Below are 24937 nucleotides of genomic sequence, written 5' to 3'. Positions count from 1 at the left end.
ACAAGCCGAAGGGAAGGGCTTGGAATTGGAGGTGCATTGTCCCACTGCACTGCATTGTCCCACAATGCGTATTTTTGGAAAGAGGGGAGAATTGGGACATGCAAATACGCATCCTGCAGATCTATAGAGATCATCCAGTCCCCTGGCTGGATGGCATGGATAATCGTTTGCAGGGACTCCATTTTGAACTTTGAGAAGAATGTGTCGATTTAGCTTCTTTAGGTCTATAACAGGTCTCCAACCTCCTGTTTTCTTTGGGACCAGAAAAAGGGTAGAATAGAATCCCTTGAAGCGCTCTTCCGAGGGAACAGGAACTGCCGCTTTCTGAAGCTGGAGAAATGTCAGGAAATGAGACAGTGCTTGTGCCTTTTGATGGGAGGTCGGCCACGTTGTCTGTTGGAACGAATCTTGAGGAGGGTGACCCAAAAAACTCCAAAAATGGACCCAACGAATAGTCGATAGAACCCAAGGATCCTGGCAGTGGCTTGCCCAGATTGAAAAAAAAAATAGTTTTAGCCTGGCCCCCACTGGGAGGGACAAGGCTAAGTTGGCGTCAAAAAGGTTTTGGCGCCTCTTGGGGAGCGGTAAGGACTTTATTTTTTCTGGAATTCAGGAAGGAAGCTTGAGTGCCTCTCCAGGGTCTCCTGCCCTCTCTGGCCTGTTTGGCTGTCTGTAATCCCGCACATTAGATGGACAGAATCTTGCTGTAAATGGCCTTGACTTGCGAGCCCTTCTGTCTTGTGGAAGCATGCCCGATTTTCCGCCCGACACTCTCGAGATGGCTGTATTTAGTTGTTCCCCAAACAAATTTTTCCCGTCAAATGGAATCTTGCACCAGTTCTGTTTGGATGCAAGATCGGCTATCCATGGTTTAAGCCATAAAGCTCTTTTTGCCATCACAGAATGGAGCATAGCTCTGGCTGAGCAGCGGATGGTATCAATTGCCGCTTCTCCCACAAAATCTGCCGAAACCTTGAGCTCTTCCAGGGCTTTGATTATGTCCTCCTTTGGGACGTCCTGACGTAAGGCAGTCTCGATGTTTCCTGTCCAAGACCTAATAGCGGTGGAAACCGAGGTAAGGGCAATTGCTGGTCTGCAAGCTGCACCTGCTGCCAGATAAGAATTTCGTAGGTCCGAGTCAATCCTTCTGTCTAAAGGATCCTTGAAGGAAGTAGAGTCCTCCATAGGTAATGTAACGTTCTTTGCCAGGCGGACCACTGCTGCATCTACAACTGGCATAGAGGCTAAGGAATGCATATCCTGTTCAGCCAAAGGGTATAGCTTGTTCATACGTCCCACCGAAAATTTCTTATCTGTTTTCTGCCATTCATTATCAATGACCTCCTTAATTTCTCCCATTAAAGGGAAATAGATCTGTTTCCTTTTAAGGAATGGAAAGTAGGATTTGGATTTTTGAGGGGCGGGATCTTCCACTTCCTCCCAGGCAATAGCTTCTTTGACCGCCTGAATGAAGGGCTGAACCAAGGAATATTGGAACCCAGATGGATCCCCCTCATCTGAAGATTCGTCAGAGTCTGACTCCCTGGCTGGATGCTCTGCCGGATGCACAGGAGTAATAGTTGGGGAGGGACCTGGCCTTTCGGTATCTGGAACATGAGCAGAAGATTCGGACACAGATTGGGCCGGAGCCGATGCTAGTTCTGAAATCGAATCCTTAACTGTCTGTTTCATCAAGTCTACTACTTGTTTGCTTTCTTGCTCCCGATTGGCCGCATAATCTCTCAAGCAGTCCTTGCAGACTAATTTATCCGGGAGGGGATTTGCGCCACAAGCCCAACACTTCTTTCTGGAAGTATGATGAGGGGGAGATGGGGAATAGTCCCGCCTCCTTGATCTTGATCTTCCAGATCTATGTTGTGAGGATCCGGATCTATATGGACTCTCGTCATCTCGATGTCTCGAAGATCTCTCCGACCTTTTGGAATGGGCGGGGCTGGTGAGAGAGGGAAATTGCCATCACTCAAAGACATATGCTCTCTTTTTTTTTTTTTTTTAAATACTCACGTAAAGTTGGTCCCATACCTATCAGGAGTGTGAGGATCTTGTGCACGAGATGAGCGACTCATGATGACTTACAAGCAGCAGGGTCAGCTAAGGGAAAAAGAGAGAGAGAGAGAAAGAGAAAAAATCCCCATTTTTTTTTTTAAAGACAATAGGGATGAAGAAAAAGAAAAGAGAAGGGGAATAAAACTATATATACATATACACACATATATATACACATATATATATATATATATATATATACATATACACATACACATACACACATATATATACACACACACACACATACACACATATATATACACACACACACATACACACATATACATACATATACATATATACATACATATACACACATAGCTGCACAACTATACCCACAGATATACTTGTACAGATTTTAAATAAAAATTTGCTTTACCTAAGGGCAGGGAAAGGAGCACTTGAAGGCCTTCTCATAGAGGCAGATCCCACTCATATGAGCAAGATGCCTCCTCATATATATCTTTAATTAGGGAAAGGGAGAGCCTAATGGACAAAACTGCTGCTCATAGTTTACTTTGATTGCTTTAGGGAAAGCGAGTACTGCTTTCCCCCAACAAACATGGCCGGCGACTAACACACTATACAACTTTCTTCAGACTTTTTCCTCCAGACCTACCAAAACCATATAACATGAGGCCAAACCTAAACACCCCCAACCTGCATGCAATCAGGCAGGCCCCTGCACCACACAGAAAAGGCAAATCTAAAGGAAATCCAACAAAAGCTGCACAGTGTGCATCCAGCTTAAGAGGTAACTTTTTGGGAAAAAGGACAAACCCCTAAAAAAACACATTACTACTAGAATATAAGGAAGAAAAAAAATAACAAAATATGCCTAACTAATAACATCATCTAGCGACAGTAACCTGAAAAAAGGGGAGAAATGGAAAATAAGACATTGATAACACATACAGTAGCCTTAGAGAAACCAGTGAAATATATAAATGAAACAGATAAAATAAAGGGGAACACTTAAACATATAGAAACATAGAATGTGTCAGCAGATAAGAACCATTTGGCCCATCTAGTCTGCCCAATATATCTGAATCCTATGAATAGTCCCTGGCCCTATCTTATATGAAGGATAGCCTTATGCCTATCCCATGCATGCTTAAACTCCTTCACTGTATTTGCAGCTACCACTTCTGCAGGAAGGTTATTCCATGCATCCATGCAACACTGACCCGGCTGTTGAAGTCAAGACTCATCCATAATTTTTCAGAAACTGCAGACTGCGTTCCTATGAGGAAACTCTGCTTTTGACCCCAAAAGATCCACAGAAGGGGTTCCCTGCCTTATTAGTGCTATGAGCGACCCAAGAGCAGGGACTGCGTCTGGGAGAGGCTGAACCCAGCGGAAGCTGCCAAACTAAGTAAGGCAGAGGTAGGGACATACTGCTAACTCTTCACCAGTTCCAGAGGTATGAGGAAAAAAGGAGAATGCTGGGGGAAGGGACCTACTTGTCTTTTATGCTATGCACTAGTCCTGAGGGAGGAGTCGAGGCGGAGCTCTATCATTGGTATGCTGCCATGGAGGCACCAGGAAAGTAGTTTTGCTGGAGTATTTTAGGGTGGGGCGTGGCCACCCAAGGTGGCTAAATTGTTTTACTACTAAATTGCCTTGAGTGCTGACAGAGCATTCAGGAAATGTGTGCACACAAGTAGTACCACTGGAAGCAAGGAGCTAGTGGGTACAGGTTTTGCTAGGGAATAAAAATTCAATCATGCACAATTTCATGTACATGATTTGCTTTGAAATTTTAAAGCTATAATTGCTTATGTTATGCATGCATATAGAACTGCTAAGTAGTTGTCAGTGCTTGAAGTGGCCCAAAAGAGGGGCCGGTACTCTATTATAGCCTATAATTTTTTTTATTTTAGGGCCCCCACAGAGTGCCCCCACCTCACATCAGGGTCCCCACAGAGCCCCCCCACATCAGGGTCCCTACAGAGCCCCCCTTACATCAGGGTCCCCACAGAGCCCCCCCACACATCAGGGTCCCCACAGAGCCCCCCCATTCCATCCCATCCCACATCAGGGTCCCCAGAATTGCTCCTACTCACGTTTTTAGGCTGAGGGCGGCTGACACACAGGACTCACTGTGCTGTGCTGGCCTGGAGTAGCTGGAGGGAGGAGGTGGGTGGAGCCAACACTCCACACAGCGCGCACAGCAGAGGAGGAAGGAGGCTCTGCAGTGTATGCTGGGGCCTCGCTCTCCTCCTCCTCAGATGACCTCACTGGTTGCTAGACGCTGAGCGGCGATAGCAACCAGTGCACTGCAGTACAGGCCAGCAGCGTGGCAGCTCTGCCGCCGCTGCTGGCCCCAGCTGGGACTCCGGAGCCAGGGGGACTCACTGGTGGTGACTGGTCTGGCGCAGATGTCCAAAATGAGCGTACTGGTACGCTAAGGCGCACAGAGAGGTGGCGGTACCCTCAAGAGCCATATTTGGAAGTGGTGGTACTGAGTACCGGTGCGTACCGGCCCACTTAAAGCACTGGTAGTTGTATTATAAGTCTCTCAAGACACAAAACCGTTTACAGAAAAGCAAGTGGGGAGCCAAAAGTGTCCGCATAGCATATTGTCTGTTTACTGTGCTTTAAATGGAACAAAGCGCGGGCGTGGTCAAACGATTTTGTAGGTGCTATTTCAGAGTCTCAGCCGCGCCACTCCACGCATAGCAAAGCACACAAATACATAGGCACGCTCGCATTTTCTGATATTTGTTCCTTCCAGGACGAAGAACTCTTTAAGTAAAGGAAGGGTCTCACATTTCTCTAAAGCACCATGTCAGGTGTGGAGAAAACATATAGTGTTACAAGAACTACGAAAGGAAGAGTTTTTTTTCTCAGTGAAGACAAAATGTAAAGTGTTAGCTACAATAGGACAAAAAAATCAAAAAGGGAAATGGCTGTAAGTAATAACTAGGAGTGTTGGTTCAAAGAGAACAGAAGTAGACAATGTACCATTTATAGAAAGGGTTCAAGAGGGTCCAGAATTTGCTCACTTGTTGAAGGATAGAATGAATTAAAAAAAAAAAAACTAAAAGAAAAAATAAAGTAAAATACAATTGGGGATTCCTTGCCCAGTTTAAAGAATACTTTGACATATTACAAGCACTCAAATTAGCCACATTTGTGAATTTACCCCATGCTAGTACACCCATGACCCCAGGATTGGTCAGTATTTCCATAGATGACTGCGAGTTAGGTCATATGAAATGTTTCCCTCTTTGGCTTTGGATGCCAGAAGCTGTTCCTCAAGAGCTCCTGGAGATTAAAGCCCCTTTACAATTCTCTGTCTGTCGGGGGATGATTTGGAGGAAGTACAGCAGTACAGATGGGGATACGGGACATATTTGTAGAACAGGTGCAGCAATTAATAAAATAACAGCATAATATTTGCTTTGTGCTATTATTGAAACCTAAGGTTAGAGTACCCCTTTAAAAATATTATTGCGTGTAGAGTCAGAAATTTAGGAAGTAAAGATTTCTATAGAAAAAGAGAAAGTCTTGTTGCAGTTTTGTGCTAACCACAAAGGCTAGAGTCTGGAACAAAGTGACATAATAACCTGTTTACTGTTAGAGATAAATTTTGTTTAAGACAAATTGCCCGGAAATGAATTGGTTTAAATGGCAGAGCTTATGGTTTTGAAACAGGTTTGTATGATGGGGAAATGTTATATCTATATGTGTTTATAGATTTACAGTGTGTTTTAAAATACATGTTATAATTAGAGTTGAGCGAACACCTGGATGTTCGGGTTCGGCGGACTCGAACTTGAAAAAAACACACATGGAAAGGGCTAGAGGGCTGCAAATGGCAGCAAAATCATCTTAACGCATGGCAAGTGCTCTGCAAACAAACGTGGATAGGGAAATAACTTAAAAGAACAGAAAAAAATGAAAAATAAAAAATAATCATCTTGAATGATGTAGGAGGAGGACGAGGCCCATATGGAGTAAGAGGTTGAGGTGGCGGAGGATATGGCGGTGGATATGGCGGTGTAGGTGGAAGCGGCGGTGGCAGTGGAGGAGGAGGACGAGGTAGCCAACGCTGGTTTTGGTTTTTAACCACTTTGCGTCTGCTCACAGTAATACTACTGCGGCAGAGTGGCTCATTATCGTCTGACGAGTATTAACGTCGTCAGACACTCCCCCTTCTGGGCAGCGCTTGCGCGCCGCCAGAGGCTCGCTCCCGCTGTTTTCATTCACAGCGGGAGTCGGGCCAGGGGAGGAGCAGCGGCGATCGCCGCTGCTCTTACCCGTTCGTCGGGGATCGAGTCTGGAGATCTGCCCGCTGTGTGTAAACACAGCGGGCGGATCTCCATCGTGACAGGGAGTGACAGATTGGACTGTTCAGCATAGCTGGACATCCGATCTGTCCATGACTCACACAGTCACCTCCCCCCCTACACGTCAGTAAGCACCAGGCATACATTAACCCCTCCCTCTCCAATAAAATTAACCCCTTCCCTGCCAGTGTCATTTTTACAGTAACAGTGCCTATATATAGCACTGATTACTGCAGTAATGTCACTGGTACCCCCAAAAGTGTCAAAAATGTCAGTCAAGGGTCCGATCTGTCCGCCGCAATGTCGCAGTCCCGCAAAAACAAATCGCAGATCGCCGCCATTACGCGTTAAAATAAAAAACACCAAAAATGACAGAAATCTTTCCCTTTGTTAGTAAACGCAATAACTTTTGCGCAAACCAATCAAAATACGCTTATTGCGATTTTTTTTACCAAACATAGGTAGCAGAAAACAAATTGGCCAAAATTTTTTTAAAAAATTGGTTTTTACATCTTTTTTGGGGGGAATTTCATATAAAAAAATGTTAAAAATATTGTTATTTTTTCAAAATAAACGCTCTTTTTTTGTTTATAGCGCAAAAAGTAAAAATCGCACAGGTGATCAAATACCACCAAAAGAAAGCTCTGTTTGTGGGAAAAAAAGGACGTAAATTTCGTTTGGGTACGGCGTCGCACGACCGCGCAATTGTCAGTTGAAGTCGCACAGCGCCGAATCGCAAAAAGTGGCCTGGACGGAAGACAGCAAAATCCTCCGGTGGTTAATAAAAAAAAAAATTTAATTTGGGTACACCCCAAAAGAGTAAGAAAGATCAAATCCAGCAATGGCTGGGTAAGGCTGGTATACATGACTATTCTGCACAAGGTACGGACAAGTCCTGAGGGATCCATGCCTGGTTCATTTTAATGAACGTGAGCTTGTCCACATTGGCTCTGGACAGGCGGCTGTGCTTGTCTGTGATAACGCCCCCAGCCGTGCTAAATACCCGTTCAGATAATATACTGGCTGCAGGGCAGGCCAGCACCGCCAAGGCATAAAGGGAAAGCTCAGGCCATGTGCCCAGCTTGGAGACTCAGAAGTTGAAGGGGGCAGACCCGTCATTCAGTACGTCTAGGCGTGTGCACACATACTGCTCCACCATGTTAGTGAAATGCTGCCTCCTGCTAAGACGTTCCATATCAGCTGCTGGTGCTGTTGCTTGTTGTGGCATGCTGACAAAGCTTTTCCACATGTCGGCCATGCTAACCCTGCCTTCTGAGGTGCTGGCGGTGCCCTGGCAGCATTGGCGACCTCTTCCTCCTCCTCCCCTGCCTTGGCCTTGTGGTCCCACTGTGCCCCGCTGTCAGGTGGGAATGCCACCAGCAGCATGTCTACCAGCGTGCGCTTGTACTCGCGCATCTTCCGATCACGCTCCAGTGAGGGAATTAAGGATGGTACGTTGTCCTTGTAATGGGGATCCAGCAGGGTGGCCACCCATTAATCAACACAAGTTATTATGTGGGAAACTCGGCGGTCGTTGAAGGGACACTGCAGCATGTAATCGCTCATGTGTGCCAGGCTGCCCAGAGGCAACGAAAAGCTGTCCTCTGTGGGAGGTGTATCCTCTGTGTCCTCCGTACCCCCCCAGCCACACACCAGTGATGGCCATGAGCTGGCCTGGGTGCCAACCTGCTGGGTTCCATATCCTCCTCCATCTCCTCCTCCTCATCCTCGTCATTCTCCAGGACTGTGCCCCTGCTGGACAATTGTGTCCCTGGCGTTTGTGTGTGCAGGAACCCACCCTCGGAGCCACTTGCGAATGACTGCCCTGAAAGCCTTGGAAATATTACCTCTTCATCCTCCTCCTCCTCCTCCTCATCATCCTGTGCCACATCCCCTTCCATCATAGTCCGAAGTATTTTTTCAAGAAGGTATAGAAGTGGGATAGTTAAGCTGAGAACGGTGTCATCGGCACTGGCCATGTTGGTGGAGTACTCGAAACAGCTCAACAAGGCACACAGGTCTCGCATGGTGGCCCAGTTATTGGTGGTGAAGTGGTGCTGTTCCGCAGAGCGACTCACGCATGCGTGCTGCAGCTGAAACTCCACTATGGCCTGCTGCTGCTCGCACAGTCTGGCCAGCATGTGCAAGGTGGAGATCCACCTTGTGGGCACGTCACATATGAGGCGGTGAGTGGGAAGTCCGAAGTTACGCTGCAGCGCTGACAGGCGAGCAGCAGCAGGCTGAGAATGCCGAACGTGCGCACAGACGGCCCGCACTTTGTGAAGCAGCTCTGACATATCGGGGTAATTTCTAAGGAACCTCTGCACCACCAAATTCAGCACATGTGCCAAGCAAGGGATGTGGGTCAAACCGGCTACGCCCAGAGCTGCTATGAGATTTCGCCCGTTATCGCACACGACCAGGCCGGGCTTAAGGCTCACTGGCAGCAACCACTCATCGGTCTGCAGTTTAACGCCCCTCCACAACTCCTGTGCGGTGTGTGGTTTTTCACCCAAACAGGCAAGTTTTAAAACCGCCTGCTGTCGTTTACTCCTGGCTGTGCTGAAGTTGGTGGTGAAGGCCTGAAGAGGAGGCGGTAGAGGATGAGGAAGCGGAGTAGGAGGAGTTAGGAACAGGAGGCAAACTGAAGCATCCTGCAATCTTCGGTGGTGGAAGGACATGCGCCAAACTGCTATCCGCCTCAGGCCCAGCCGCCACTGCATTTACCCAGTGTGCTGTTAGGGAGATATAACGTCCCTGACCGTGCTTACTGGTCCACGTATCCGTAGTTAGGTGGACCTTGCCACAGATGGCGTTGCGCAGTGCACACCTGTTTTTGTCACCCACTTGCTTGTGCAGGGAAGGGATGGCTTGCCTGGAAAAGTAGTGGCGGCTGGGCACGACGTACTGTGAGACAGCCACCGCCATAAGGCTCTTAAAACTCTGCGTCTCATCCAACCGGAATGACAGCATTTCAAAGGCCAGAAATTTTGAAATGCTGGCATTCAGGGCCATGGATCGCGGGTGGGTAGGGGGGTACTTCCTCTTCCGCTCCAGTGTTTGGGAGATAGAAAGCTGAACGCTTCCATGGGCCATTGTGGAGATGGCTGTTGGTGACCCAGGTGGTGGTGTTGCGGGTGGATCCTCTGTTTGCGGAGTGGCAGGTGCCACTGTCACTACAGAGGTGGATGGAGACGCCGAGACTGCAGCAGCAGAAGAGGAAGCAGGAGGAGCCAGAGACCTTTCTTTGTTTTTGAGGTGTGCTCTCCACTGCAGCTCGTGCTTTGCACTTAGATTTCTGGTCATGCAGGTTGTGCTCAGGTTGAGAAGGTTTATGCCTCGCTTTGGGCTCTGATTGCACAGCGTGCAAACCACTCGTGTTCTGTCATCATCACATTGTCTGAAGAACTGCAATGCTAGGGAACTCCTTTGAGCTGGCTTTGGTGTGCTCAATCCCTTGCTGCGTTGGGCAGTAGCAGGCGTAGTGTCTAGGGCACGGCCCCTCTGCTTTTGCACCCTGCTCCCTCTTCTTCTGTGCTGGTGGCTCTGTGCGACCACCGTCTCTTCCTCCAAACTACTCAGCTCACCTGCATGACGTTCATTCCATGTGGGGTTGAGGACCTCATCGTCCTCCACATCGTCTTCCACCCAGTCTTTACCCCTGCAACCCTTGTCGGTCTCCACAATTCGGAATTCCGCAGCAGTTGGCACCTGTGTTTCGTCATCATCCGAGACATGCTGTGATGGTCCTCCCATGTACTCATCTGGAAACACAAGTGGTTGGGCATCGGTGCACTCAATCTCTTCCACTTCTGGGGCAGGGCTAGGTGGATGGCCCTGGGAAACCATGCTAACAGAGTCATCAGAAGAAGAGATTGCTGCATGAATTGGGGCTCAGACTGCTTGGCTGATTTGCAAGGGGTTCGGTGACAGTTTGATGGACATTGGCTGCAGGTGCCAACTCTGACTTTTCAGCAGAAGACTGGGTGGGAGACGATGTGAAGGAACTGGAGGCACTGTCAGCAACCCAATCTACTATCGCCTGTACTTATTCTGGCCTCAACCTTTGTGGAGGCACATTAGGCCCTGCCAAATACTGCTGCAGGTTCTGTCACCTACTCGCCGGCTGAGGAAGGTGTTTCACCTGTGCGTGTAGCTGGCACAGATAACCCACGTCCTCTCCTTGCAACATGAGCTCCACCAGCAACACCACGACCCAGGCCATGTCCCTTATTTGACCTTCTCAACATATTATTGAATTTTGGATCTTCCCTGAAATGGGTTTTTATTGCAAGGTGCAATACAACAGTATACAACGGGTGTACCTCACACGTACAGATACAGACAAAGCCGCAATGTAATATTTTTTCCCTAAATGGGTGTTTATTGAATAGCGGACTAGAACAACAGTATCCAACGAGTGTATCTCACACGTACAGATACAGACTAAGCGTCAATTTAATATCTTTCTGTCCCCTAAAAAGTTTTTTTTTATTGCACGATGCAATAGAACAGTATGCAATGCGTGTATGTCACTGTAACATATGCGGACAGGGCCGCAATAAACTTTTTTCCCCCTAAATGTTTTTTTTATTGCACGGCGCAATAGAACAGTATGCAATGGGTGTATGTCACTGTAACATATGCGGACTGGGCCGCAATAAACTCTTTTGTCCCCTTAATAGTTTTTTTATAGCACGGCGCAATAGAAAAGTACGCAATGGGTGTATGTCACTGTAACATATGCGGACAGGGCAGGAATAAACTCTTTTGGTCCCCTAAATAGTTTTTTTATTGCAAGGTGCAATTCAACAGTACGCAATGGGTGTATGTCAATGTAACATATGCACACAGGGCCGCAATCAACTTTTTTTGTCCCTTAAATAGTTTTTTTTTTATTGCAAGGCGCAATTCAACAGTACGCAATGGGTGTATCTCACTGTAACATATGCGGACAGGGCTGCAATAAACTTTTTTACCCCTAAATGTTTTTTTTATTGCACGGCGCAATAGAACAGTATGCAATGGGTGTATGTCACTGTAACATATGCGGACTGGGCCGCAATAAACTCTTTTGTCCCCTTAATAGTTTTTTTTATAGCACGGCGCAATAGAAAAGTACGCAATGGGTGCATGTCACTGTAACATATGCGGACAGGGCAGGAATAAACTCTTTTGGTCCCCTAAATAGTTTTTTTATTGCAAGGTGCAATTCAACAGTACGCAATGGGTGTATGTCAATGTAACATATGCAGACAGGGCCGCAATCAACTTTTTTTGTCCCTTAAATAGTTTTTTTTATTGCAAGGCGCAATTCAACAGTACGCAATGGGTGTATCTCACTGTAACATATGCGGACAGGGCTGTAATAAACTCTTTTGTCCCCTAAATAGTTTTTTTTATTGCACGGCGCAATAGAACAGTACGCAATGGGTGTATGTCACTGTAACATATGCGGACAGGGCAGGAATAAACTCTTTTGGTCCCCTAAATAGTTTTTTTATTGCAAGGCACAATTCAACAGTACGCATAGGTGTATGTCACTGTAACATATGCGGACAGGGCAGCAATAAACTATTTTGTCCCCTAAATAGTTTTTTTTATTGCACGGCGCAATACAACAGTATGCAATGGGTGTATCTCACTGTATTGTATGAATGAAAAACTGAAAAATATTTTTTTTTTACCCTAAATACTGTAAAATAATTATTTTCCCATCACATTGGTGCTTTTTGAACAGGAGGTTAGAAAAGCAATGTCTGTCTGACATACAGTCTTCAAAGTGAAATATGAAGGAAAAATGTTTTTTTCTTTTTTAAATGCTGATTAAGCACACACATATGCACTGAGGTTGCATGAAATGTGCAGCACCGCACGCCTAACAACCAGGTTGAATACGGTTGTTCTATCCCGCTATTGAATAAAAAAAAAAAAAAAAAAAACCCATTTGAATAAAAAACTGAAAAATAATTTTTTTACCTTAAATACTGTCAAATAATTATTTTCCCCTCACATTGGTGCTTTTTAAAGAGGAGGTTAGAAAAGCAATGTCTGTCTGACATACAGTCTTTAGAGTTAAATATGAAGGAAAAGATGTTTTTTTTTTTTTTTTTTTGCGATTCAGCACTGCGTTACTTTTTTTAAATTCTTTTTATTTCAATATGAGCATAAAAACGAACATTCCAAACGTCCTTTCAACAAAAGGACTAGGGATGATCGAACGGTTAGGGTCGACCATCGGTTCGACCCGAACATTGACTATTCGAAATTCAACCGAATTCCGAACTTTTTGCTGAAAAAGTTCGGAATTCGGCAACCAGAACCGACCAAAATGCAATGGGACAGGAACTGGGCTTTAAAGGCCCGTGATTGGACCAGAACCATCAGTAAAAGCCAATTGAGGCGGCAGGAGGATGCTAGGAATGTGATTGGAGTGACTAGGGGGTCCAGAGGCCAATCAGTAGTGAATACGCCCCCCAGTATATAACATAGCCCCACCAAATCTCTAGCATTGTAATACAGGGATGTGGAAGAGAGTGGAAGCAGTTCTGTTACTCCTGCTGCAAAAGTGTCATTTAGCAATTATTAGTGTGAGGAAAGGGATATCTAGTGTAGTTAGGGTACTATTTTCCACTATAGTTAGATTTAATAATCTAGTTTCTGTAGGGAAAGTGTTAAGTGTCAGGGTGACTGTAGTGTAGTGTAGGGTTAACTGACTCTGACTGCTATGGCAGGGTGAACAAACCCTTCCATGTCAGGGTGACCGCCATAGAAAAAAGATTGTTTGTATTAGAATTGCAGTAGTGCAGGATAGTGGCTTCGCTACTTTCACACCTGGCCGTTTTTCTTGCAGGCGTTTATTGGGCTTTTTTGTGGACGTCTTTGGAGGCAGGCATGACATCTGAACTTCTGTGTAGGGGTATATACACACACACACATGTATGAATATATACACATACACACATTTAGGTGTGAAAGTAGCAGAACCCTATGCCTGCGCTAATGAAATAATTTGCAGGCTTCGCTCCTATCACACCTAAATGTGTGTATGTGTATAAATACATATAAGTGTGTGTGTATATATACCCCTACACAGAAGTTCAGATGTTATGCCTGCCTCCAAAGACGCCCAAAAAATGCCCCAAAAATGCCTGCAACAAAAACGCCCAGGTGTGTTGTTGCAGGTGTTTTTTTGGGCATTTTTTGGGCGTCTTTGGAGGCAGGCATAACATCTGAACTTCTGTATAGGGGTATATATACACACACACTTATATGTATTTATTCACAAACACACATAAAGGTGTGATAGGAGCGAAGCCCTATGCCCGCAAATTATTTCATTAGCGCAGGCATAGGGTTCTGCTACTTTCACACCTATATATGTGTATGTGTATATATACATACATGTGTGTGTGTGTATAATAAAAATCAAATAAATCCTGCGCTAGACCAACAAATTTAAACTTGTGCAAAAAATTGTGTACACTTGACCAATAGTAAATCAACAAAAGTATAAACCCAAAATAGTGCAGGGCTAATGAAGGTGATATGATCACACAGTGTGTTAAATTTAAATAAATTGCATCATGCAAAAAAATGTACATATGAAAATTATAAGTGAAAAAAATGAGTGAGAATATGATAAAAATTAAGAAAGTCCATAGGTGATCCAAATAACAAAGCACAAGTCCCAGAAAGGTGATGCCAGAACAAGAGGCTTGTATCCCGAGGTAGGATAGGAGTACACCCAAACAAAGTGGCAGCTTACCAGAAGCTGAGGCCTCCAAGTTAATGGAACGGCCACACACGCTTAGATATAGGACCCAGTATAACTCATCTTATAGGGATCAGGAACCAGGAATGCTCTGCTGCACGATGTGAGGCTTATGAACTCCAAGGATAGTGTCGCATGTTTAAAAAGGGAAATGAGAGGCACATAGCGTAATCCCGTTTCCAACATAAAACACGTTTAATAACAAATTGCACTTACAATAAGGCGACTTGAGACGAGTACATCAAACATATAGGAAGGCAGACCGCGGCATCCCGCGTGTATGGATTGAAAAAGCCGGCGTCTAGGGGGCGTGATAGCTCTCTGGTAAGCTGCCACTTTGTTTGTATGTGCACGGGTGTACTCCTATCCTACCTCGGGATACAAGCCTCTTGTTCTGGCATCACCTTTCTGGGACTTGTGCTTTGTTATTTGGATCACCTATGGACTTTCTTAATTTTTATCATATTCTGACTCATTGTTTTCACTTATAATTTTCATATGTACATTTTTTGCATGATGCAATTTATTTAAATTGAACACACTGCGTGATCATATCACCTTCATTAGCGCTGCACTATTTTGGGTTTATATATATATGTGTGTGTGTATATATACCCCTACACAGAAGTTCAGATGTTATGCCTGCCTCCAAAGATGCCCAAAAAATGCCCAAAAAAAACGCCTGCAACAAAAACACCCAGGTGTGTTGTTGCAGGCGTTTTTTTTGGGCATTTTTTGGGCATCTTTGGAGGCAGACATAAAATCTGATCTCTCATCAGTCCTTGATCTGGTACACATCATTTACCACATCTGGCGCACATCTGCCTGCGGTCATATGGTGCTCATCTTAAACATCTGTCCGTGATCATCTGGTGCACATCTGGCCCACATCTGCCACATCTGGTGCACATCTGGCCGTGATCATCTGCCACATCCGGCGCACATCTGCCACTTCTGTCTGTGATCATCCGGCGCACATCTACCACATCTTTCATCCCAGTGATCAATCTGCCTTCTTCTCTATTTAAAGACAAGGGTTCTTTTATTTTACATGGGATTTTTGCTAACATTTTTAGCGATATGCATTGAAACATAGAGAAAATGTGTTATTATATCATAATTTGAGAATGTGTTTAATTTTGTACATTGTGATGTGTAAAAGTATCTATCCTATCTCTGAATTGTAACCAGAGGATCCAATATATGGGAAGAGGGGAGAATTCATAATATACAAAAGTGACCCCAAACTATTAGAGTTTTTTTTTTTACAGCAAACAAAAATGAATTTTTATTAAATTTTTTCAGAGATCCTAACTCAGTAGACGGTGGAGAACTGGTACTTGGAGCATTTGACACATCCCGCTTCTCTGGCCAGCTAAATTGGGTGCCAGTAACTGTTCAAGGATACTGGCAAATACAAGTGGATTCGTAAGTATTTTCTCAAGCTCATGCCTATGCATGTGGAGTTTTCCTAACATACTTTAATTTTCAAATCGGCAACTACATTTTCCCACACTGAAAAAGATAAACATGCCAATGCTTTTAAAAACTCCATTTGTGGAATGAGCTGGCCCATTAATGGAGCCAGACTGCTCTGCTACTGTGCAATAATGTTTCATGCATATCCTTGGAAATGTAATAGTGAAGCCCAATGACCAAAACTACTAGGAATGAAAATATATGAAAGGTGCATACATTATATATTTCCTTTTAATTCTGATTCCTGTCTATTCACACAGGCATTTACACATGCTGAAATTTCGAGCGACAAGAATCTGTGGATATGTTGAATTAACAGATGTGTGCAAATAGCGGCAGCCACTGAACCTGTACAATGCCATGACAGGCTGTTAGCAGCTATTCATTGCTTTTTACCTACAGCGATCGTGGCTGGACCCACTTTCTATAGTCCCCTGTGTGAATGGACCCTAAGTGATGACTCTGTTTAAACCAGGCTTTTTGTAAAAATGCTCAAAATACAGTAAACTGAAAGCCACTAAAGATCCTGAATGACAAGTTAATCATATAGAAATATGCAAAGTTGCTCAAAAAGGAAATTATGCGACTTTCACATTCTGAATTCTAGGCATTTTAATTTAATATATTAACTACTATACTGTTATCAGAAAGAAGTTAATCCCTTGTGGTCATTAAATACAAGATATTAGAGGAGATTCAGTAACCTCGCACACAGCCATGAAGCCCTACTTAAAGGAGGCATGTCAAACTTAAATGAACTAGAGAGACAATTTTGCTGGCATAAAACCAACATGGTGGAATAAAACTGCATTAGGTCAACTGAGCCTGGAGTTAGGCCTTAGGGAGCTTCATAGTTATCTATAGAGATGTAGCATTTATCAACTTGACAACTTCTGGGGCTTTATTCATTTTTTAATCCTTTAAGTGGTATTAAAATCAAAACCAAATCTTTTTTTGTATGTCACCTGGGACCAGCAGCAGAGAAGGAGGGGCCAGCGGGAAAACGCTCTTTACAAGACGACTCATCAAAGATGCTTCCCTGCATTGCTCTGCATAAAAAGGAGACCGCTGTGTTGCCCTACTCCCATATAATGTTCCTTGCTGTGTGCCTGCATCCCATGTAATGTTCCCTGCTGTTTGCCCCATATTGTGCCCTGCTCCCATGTGAAGTGTCCTTCTCCCATGTAATGTTCCCTGCACCCATGTAATGTGCCCAGCCCTCATGTAATGTTCCCTGCTCCCTTGTAAAGTGAATTGCTCCCATGTAAAGTGCCATGTTCTCTTTTAATGTGCCCTGCCCCCATATAATGTGCTCTGCCCCCCATGTACTGTGCCCTCACTCCCCATGTACTGTGCCCTTCTGACCCCCTGTACATTGCTGATCTCAAGTTTGACCGAGAGTTGAGCACCTGTACAGAGAAAAGCAAGCACAGGTTTCACATTAAGTGCCCGTTCACATTTGTGCGATCACAGAGATCAGATTTAATTCAGAGCCCACTGCTCCTAAAATTACATGCAATGTCTGTGCGGTGCAAATTCAGCCATACAGTTTGTATGGCTGAATTTGCACCGCAATCGCACTAAAACACGCACAGGACCCTTTTTTTGGTCCGCAGCAGAATCGGATTGCATGGTGGTTCACACTAGTGTGATCCGATTCTGTGCAAACTTTCAGATCGCACTGCGATATGCGATCTGATCTGGGGGTGTCATTAACTTTGAATTGACACCCCCAGCGAATCGCATATGGCAGTGTGAAATGTCTGTTGTGCGGATGCAATGCAGGAACACTATGTATATTCGCAGCGTTCCCGCATCGCATAAATGTGAACTCACACCTCCCTGGTCTCCGCTGTACTTCCAGGGATGCTGCCTATGCAGCCGGTCCAGTGGTCCAAGGATTTGAAGTCTATACTTTTCTCCTTCTTCTCTGTGCAGCACAATGTTTTTCAAAAGTGGTGACCAATCAGCATTATGTCTGATCCATCCAGAAGGTGCTGCACAGAGAAAAGGGAGATGACGAGCTATGGTTTCATATCTCTGGACCCTTGGACCAGCTGCGAGGGCATTGACCGTTCAGCATCCCTGAAGTAAATACAGCAGGAACCAGAGGGGTGGGGAGCAAGTACAACGTTCACCTTTACATTTTTTCTGTAAAGGTAAACCAACACTTTAAACTGGCTAAGGGCCGCAAAAGAGGAAAAAAGCCATATGTGGCCTAAAAATCAGTTTGACATGCCTTCATTAACAACGCTCATTCATTTATACCCCTATAGACTAAAGCAATTTTTACATTACCACTTTTGGCCTATGTACTCATTAACTCATTACATAAAATAACAATAACAAAGTAATACATACACTTTATTACCAAAAGTATTGGGACGCCTGCCTTTACATGCACATGAAATTTAATGGCATCACAGTCTTAGTCTGTAGAGTTTAACATTGAGTTGGCCCACCCTTTGAAGCTATAACAGCTTCAACTTATCTGGGAAGGTTGTCCACAAGGTTTAGGAGTGTCTATGGGAATGTTTGACCATTCTTCCAAAAGCGCATTTGTGAGGTCAGGCACCGATGTTGGAGAGAAATTCATTCCAAAGGTAATTAGATAGGATAATGGGACTTTTAAGGTGCTAATAATTATTCATTGAATAATTATAAGCACCTTAAAAGTCCCATTATCCTATCTAATTGCTCTTGAATACTATTTATGGATGTGGTGCCTGTGATAGCAATACAATTTTTACAAATCATTCCAAAGGTGTTCTATCAGGTTGATATCAGAACTCTGTGCAGTCCAAACAAGTTCCTCCACTCCAAACTCGTTCATCCACGTCTTTATGGACCTTGCTTTGGGTACTTGTGCGCAATCATGTTGGAACAGGAAGGGCCAACCTCAAACTATTCCCACAAAGTTGGGAGCATGACATTGTCCAAAATGTCTTGGTATGCTGATGCCTTAAGAGTTCCCATTTTTTGAAAAAAGGGGCCAAGCCCAAGCCCAACCCCTAAAAAAACAACCCCACACCATAATACCCCCTCTACCAAATGATTTGGACCAGTGCACAAAGACATGGATGAGCGAGTTTGGGGAGGAACTTGACTGGCCTGCACAGAGTCCTGACCTCAACCCAATAGAACACCTTTGGGTGTTGAGTGGAGACTGCAAGCCAGGCCTTCTCTCCAACATTAGTGCCTGACTACACATATGTGCTTCTGGAAGAATGGTCAAACATTCCCATAGACACTCTTCTAATCCTTGTGGACAGCTTTCCCAGAAGAGTTGAAGCTGTTATAGCTGCAAAGGGTGGGCCAAGTCAATATTGAACCCTACAGGCTAAGACTGTGATGCCATTAAAGCTCATGTGCGTGTAAAGGCAGGCGTCCCAATACTTTTGGTAATATAGTGCATATTGTTTGTTGAGGACAAACTAGGTGTTCTTTTGGAAATATTTTGTTGTTAAAATTCATTTTATTTTCTATGTAATCTACAGACAAAAAGATGTAAAAGGAAAACCTTTTTTTTTTTTCTATTTTACCTAGTATTAGTCTAAAATTGTAGTTTACTGTGAATAAAATGTATACATTTTATTCAATAACTTGTTATGCTTAAAACAATGCTAACATGATGTTTCTGGTACAAGCATGGAAAAGTTATTTGCAAATAATTTTTTATATGTGACACTGTAAAAAATATGCATATTCATATGCATATAGCAATTTAAAGAAGGTTGGTATTTACACATCAATGTTGGATAATTCGGAGCAACTGTAGCAATTTGTAGCAACAGGCGTATACTGATAGCTTCTTTTTTTATTGCACGCTTGGTTTTGCACATTGTGATTTGGATGAACAGAATGTTGGGTGGGGTGACCAAGCTGTCATGATACTTATTGGTACAAATGATAAAGTTAGAGAAAGATAAAGTGTCTTAAAAAATTATTTTTAAGGACTTAGGTGCTATACTAAAAAAAAAAAAAAAAACTTTATTATGCTATGTTTTCCTCAGCCACGGGGTGTGGGGCAGCTATCCCATTGGATAGTGGCACCCCATGTAACTTTGGCAGCCATCTTGGGTCAGCCAGAGCCTATTTAAGATCCTGGCTTCCGGGCTTGGCGTGCTTTTGGCGAGTGGACATGTTAGGGAAAAGTACCCTGTCAGTCAGGGACAGTGGGTACAATAGGGAAAGGTTCTGGTGGAGTAGGGAGAGAGCAGGGCCTACGTCTATCTCTTCAGGAAGCCTCCCTTTGGGTTGCATCATCCAAGCCACACTTTGCTCCCCTTGACAGATGCTGTCAGCAACTTGGATCCTTCTGTCCACTGATAATCTGTTGCTCACTTGTAAGTGACCCCAGTTGGATGAAGTCCCCACCGGGCCTGTTTGTACCATTGACTTGGTTGTTACAATGCAAAGTTCTCTGCAAATCGAGAGTCTGCGTGTTCACTTCCAGCCACACCATGCTGCACCTATCCAACACTTGGCAGCTATCGGCAGGATATGTCCCTTTTTGCAGCTGGTGCAGAAGGAAGAGCAGGGCACATCATGCCTTGCTTGGCACATGCTTTGCTTGCAAGGTACATCATGGCACCATTGGGGTCTGCCTTGGTTTTAGTGCTGAAGTTTATAGGGGTCCAATATCTCCCTGTGAGAGGAGAAGCTGGAGAGTTGTGCATGCCTGTACCAGGTTCCCACCCAGCAGATTGCGGAGCTGACCAACAACTTCTTGGAGGATGACGCCCGCTGGGAGGTGATGGTAATACCAGAGGCTAGCCTTGGACAAATTGTAGTATGCCTGGAATGCCTATTTGAGAAGAGCGTGACAGTACCGGAGTTAAGGCAGAAATCTATCATCCGTACGCTGAAGGGCAACAGCAACCCTCATCCAGTTTGCTGTTGCCCTTCAGAATCTCTAGGAAAGCCTAGAGAAGAAATATGTACATGGCTGTGCCAACATAACCACCTCTGACAAACTAGTTTATGGTGGGAATGAAGGCCTGATCAGTCAGGAGAGCTCTGCAAAAATGAATTAAAGCACAGCCCACCCTCTCTTTCAGTGACACTGTAGTGCGGGGGTTAGCAACCAGTAGATCGCAATCTACCACAGGTGAACAGGTAACTGGTAGATCGCAGTCTATGCTTGCTGACCTGCCATTCTAGAGCATCAAACAACAGGCTTGGCAGTGGCATGCAATGCCAAGTCGCTTCAAGCAAAGCCAACAGAATACTGGCATGTATAAAAAAGGGGATTCACTCCAGAAATAAAAAGATTATTCTTCCACTCTACAAGACTCTGTTCCGGCCACATCTGGAGTATGCTGTCCAGTTCTGGGCACCGGTCCTCAGGAAGGATGTGCTCAAACTGGAGAGAGTCCAGAGAAGGGCAACAAAAATATTTAGGGGAATGAAGGGCATCGACTATGAGGAAAGACTACAAGCTTCTCTCTGGAGAAGAGACGCTTGAGGGGGGATATGATATCAATGTACAAAATACTGTACTGGTGAGCAGTGGCGTACCAATAGGGGGGGCGGGGGGGCGGTCCGCCCCGGGTGCCACACATTAGGGGGGTGTCAGTGTGTCAGGGAAGATCAGGGTGACACCCGGGGCCGGCCGCCAGACTGCTTCCACCGCGGAGGAGGAGGAACTGTTTAAAGCAGAGAGGATGTGAGAGACTCACTGTCACTCCCGAGCCCTGAATACACAGCGATCGGCGCTGCCGCAGTTTACTATGCTGGTTAATGAGAAGGCGATTGGTTGCTAGGACCGCCTATCAACCAATCACCTGCTCATTAACCAGCATAGTAACTTCTGCAGTTCCCGCCGAGGCGCCGATCGCTGTGTATTCAGGGCTCGGGAGTGACAGTGAGTCTCTCACATCCTCTCTGCTTTAAACAGTTCCTCCTCCTCCGCTCTCCTCCTAAAAAGGTAGGGGGGGCGGGGGGGCTTTGTATTGTAAAGGGGTTATTTTGAGGGGGGGGGGCTTTGTATTGTAAAGGGGTTATTTTGAGGGGGGGCGGGGGGGCTTTGTATTGTAAAGGGGTTATTTTGAGGGGGGCGGGGGGGCTTTGTATTGTAAAGGGGTTATTTTGAGGGGGGGGCGGGGGGGCTTTGTATTGTAAAGGGGTTATTTTGAGGGGGGGGCTTTGTATTGTAAAGGGGTTATTTTGAGGGGGGGGCGGGGGGGCTTTGTATTGTAAAGGGGTTATTTTGAGGGGGGCGGGGGGCTTTGTATTGTAAAGGGGTTATTTTGAGGGGGGGGCTTTGTATTGTAAAGGGGTTATTTTGAGGGGGGGGGGCTTTGTATTGTAAAGGGGTAATTTTGAGGGGGGCGTGGGGGCTTTGTATTGTAAAGGGGTTATTTTGAGGGGGGGGGCTTTGTATTGTAAAGGGGTTATTTTGAGGGGGGGGCTTTGTATTGTAAAGGGGTTATTTTGAGGGGGGGCGGGGGGCTTTGTATTGTAAAGGGGTTATTTTGAGGGGGGCGGGGGGGCTTTGTATTGTAAAGGGGTTATTTTGAGGGGGGCGGGGGGGGGCTTTGTATTGTAAAGGGGTTATTTTGAGGGGGGTGACTTTGTATTGTAAAGGGGTTCTTTTTTTGGGGGGGTGGCTTTGTATTGTATAGGGGTTGTATGGGGGGGGGGCTTTGTATTGTATAGGGGTTCTATGGGGGGGCTTTGTATTGTATAGGGGTTCTATGGGGGGGGGCTTTGTATTGTATAGGGGTTCTATGGGGGGGGCTTTGTATTGTATAGGGGTTCTATGGGGGGATTTATTGTAGAGGGGTTCTATTGGTGGGGGCTTTGTATTGTAAAGGGGTTATATTGGGGGGCTGTGTAATGTAAAGGGTTGTATGGGGGATGGGGCTGTGTAATGTAAAGGGTTCCAATGGGGGTCTGTGTAATGTAAAGGGGTCCAGGGGTAAGGGGGCAGTGTAATGTAAAGGGGTCCAGGGGTACAGGGGCTGTGTAATGTAAAGGGGTCATGGGGTAAGGGGGCAGTGTAATGTAAAGGGGTCCAGGGGTAAGGGGGCTGTGTAATGTAAAGGGGTCCAGGGGTACAGGGGCTGTGTAATGTAAAGGGGTCCAGGGGTAAGGGGGCAGTGTAATGTAAAGGGGTCCAGGGGTACAGGGGCTGTGTAATGTAAAGGGGTCCAGGGGTAAGGGGGCTGTGTAATGTAAAGGGGTCCAGGGGTAAGGGGGCTGTGTAATGTACAGGGGCTGTGTAATGTAAAGGGGTCCAGAGGTAAGGGGGCTGTGTAATGTAAAGGGGTCCAGGGGTAAGGGGGCTGTGTAATGTAAAGGGGTCCAGGGGTACAGGGGCTGTGTAATGTAAAGGGGTCCAGGGGTATGGGGGCTGTGTAATGTAAAGGGGTCCAGGGGTAAGGGTTCTGTGTAATGTAAAAGGGGGTCTCCATACATTTTACACATGACACGTCAATGTTCGTTGCCTGGGGGGGGGGGGTGCCAGATATAGGATCCGCCCCGGGTGCCAAATGCTCTAGGTACGCCCCTGCTGGTGAGGACCCTAGCATAAGGAACAAACTTTTTACAGAAAGGGAATACAATAAGACACATGGCCACTCACTAAAACTAGAGGAAAAACGGTTTAACCTTAAAATTCATAAGGAGTTCTTCTCTATCAAAGCAGTAAGGATGTGGAATTTGCTTCCACAAGCAGTCGTATCAGCAGGGAGCATCGATAGTTTCAAAAAACTATTAGATGGGCACCACAAAGACCACAACATACAGGGGTATACAATGTACTAACACACACACCAATCATAGGTTGAACTGCATGGACTGATTTTTTTAACCTCACAAACTATGTAACTATGACCAATAGATACTGAATCGACTGATATATACTAGTGGCCTATATATATTAGATATGAATGCATGGTCTATACTGAACTGACCGATAGATACTCAATGGCCTAATATATAATCAATTGTCATATATATATATATATATATATATATATACATACATACATAGATAGAGAGAGTGAGAGATCAATGTATGCTCTATACCAGGGGTGGGGAACCTGCGGCCCGCACAATCATTGCGTAACCCCCCCCCCCCCCACCCGTGCCGCTGAGCCTGTGTATGCCAGTGGAGCTGTCAGAAGGAGCCGATGACTCCGTCCTGACAGTGGGAGTCACAGAAAAGCTTCAGAAAAGGGTGGACCTGGGGCGCCCCGAGCCTACCTATTTGTGTAACAATAGCGAATGAAAATTCGCTATTGTCACACGGATCCTCCTGGCCGATCATGAAGCGGGTCTGAGACACGCTTCCTAATTGGCCAAAAGGTGAACCCATGCCATTGGTCGAGGAGGAGGCGGGAGGACTCGAGGAGAAGCCGCTGCTGCAGGTAAGTGCACTGGCTTGCTGCATTGAAAGGGGGCACGCTGTGGTCAGTCTGCATTGAAAGGGGGCACGCTGTGGTCAGTCTGCATTGAAAGGGGGCACGCTGTGGTCAGTCTGCATTGAAAGGCGGCACGCTGTGGTCAGTCTACATTGAAAGGGGGCATGCTGTGGTCACTCTGCATTGAAAGGGGGCATGCTGTGGTCAGTCTGCATTGAAAGGGGGTACGCTGTAGTCATTTTGCATTGAAAGGGGGCACACTGTGTCAGTCTGCATTAAAAGAGGGCATGCTGTGGTCAGTCTGCATTGAAAGAGGGCACGCTGTGGTCAGTCTGCATTGAAAGGGGGCACGCTGTGGTCACTCTGCATTGAAAGGGGGCACGCTGTGGTCACTCTGCATTGAAAGGGGGCAGGCTGTGGTCAGTCTGCATTGAAAGAGGGCACGCTGTGGTCAGTCTGCATTGAAAGGGGGCACGTTGTGGTCACTCTGCATTGAAAGGGGGCACGTTGTGGTGACTCTGCATTGAAAGGGGGCATGCTGTGGTCACTGCATTAAAGGGGGCACGGAATGCTGTGGTCAGTCTGCATTGAAAGGAGGCACACTGTGGTCAGTCTGCATTGAAAGGGGGCACGCTGTGGTCACTCTGCATTGAAAGGGGGCACGCTGTGGTCAGTCTGACACCCAAGCGTGCGAGTATCTCCATTTTCAGAGTCTCATAGTCCTGGGCATTATCTGGGTCCAGGTCAAAATACGCTTTTTGCGGTTCTCCTGTCAGAAATGGGACCAACAGACCTGCCCACTGTTCTTTTGGCCAACCTTCACGGACAGCGACCCTCTCAAAAGTCGCCAGGTATGCTTCCACATCATCAGCCGGTGTCATCTTTTGCAGGTGGTACGAGGCACATACCAATTTTGGTTCAGCTGGCACAGGAGATGCAAATGCTTTTT

The 24937-nt window shown here is 45.6% G+C and overlaps 1 protein-coding gene across 1 annotated transcript in view; it reads left to right on the top strand.

The window, feature by feature from the left end:
• Positions 1-24937, top strand: part of CTSE (cathepsin E) — a 277214-nt gene that overhangs the window by 136160 nt on the left and 116117 nt on the right. The window contains exon 6 of the mRNA XM_082245811.1: positions 15446-15568. Within this exon, the coding sequence (XP_082101937.1) occupies positions 15446-15568 (123 nt within the window). The remainder of the gene's footprint in view (positions 1-15445; positions 15569-24937) is intronic.

Source organism: Pelophylax lessonae (assembly GCF_965119305.1).
Source record: "Pelophylax lessonae genome assembly, chromosome: 2".
Lineage (NCBI taxonomy): Eukaryota > Metazoa > Chordata > Amphibia > Anura > Ranidae > Pelophylax > Pelophylax lessonae.
The sequence above is the reverse complement of the archived record's forward strand: the minus strand, read 5'-3'. Positions and strand labels throughout refer to the sequence as shown.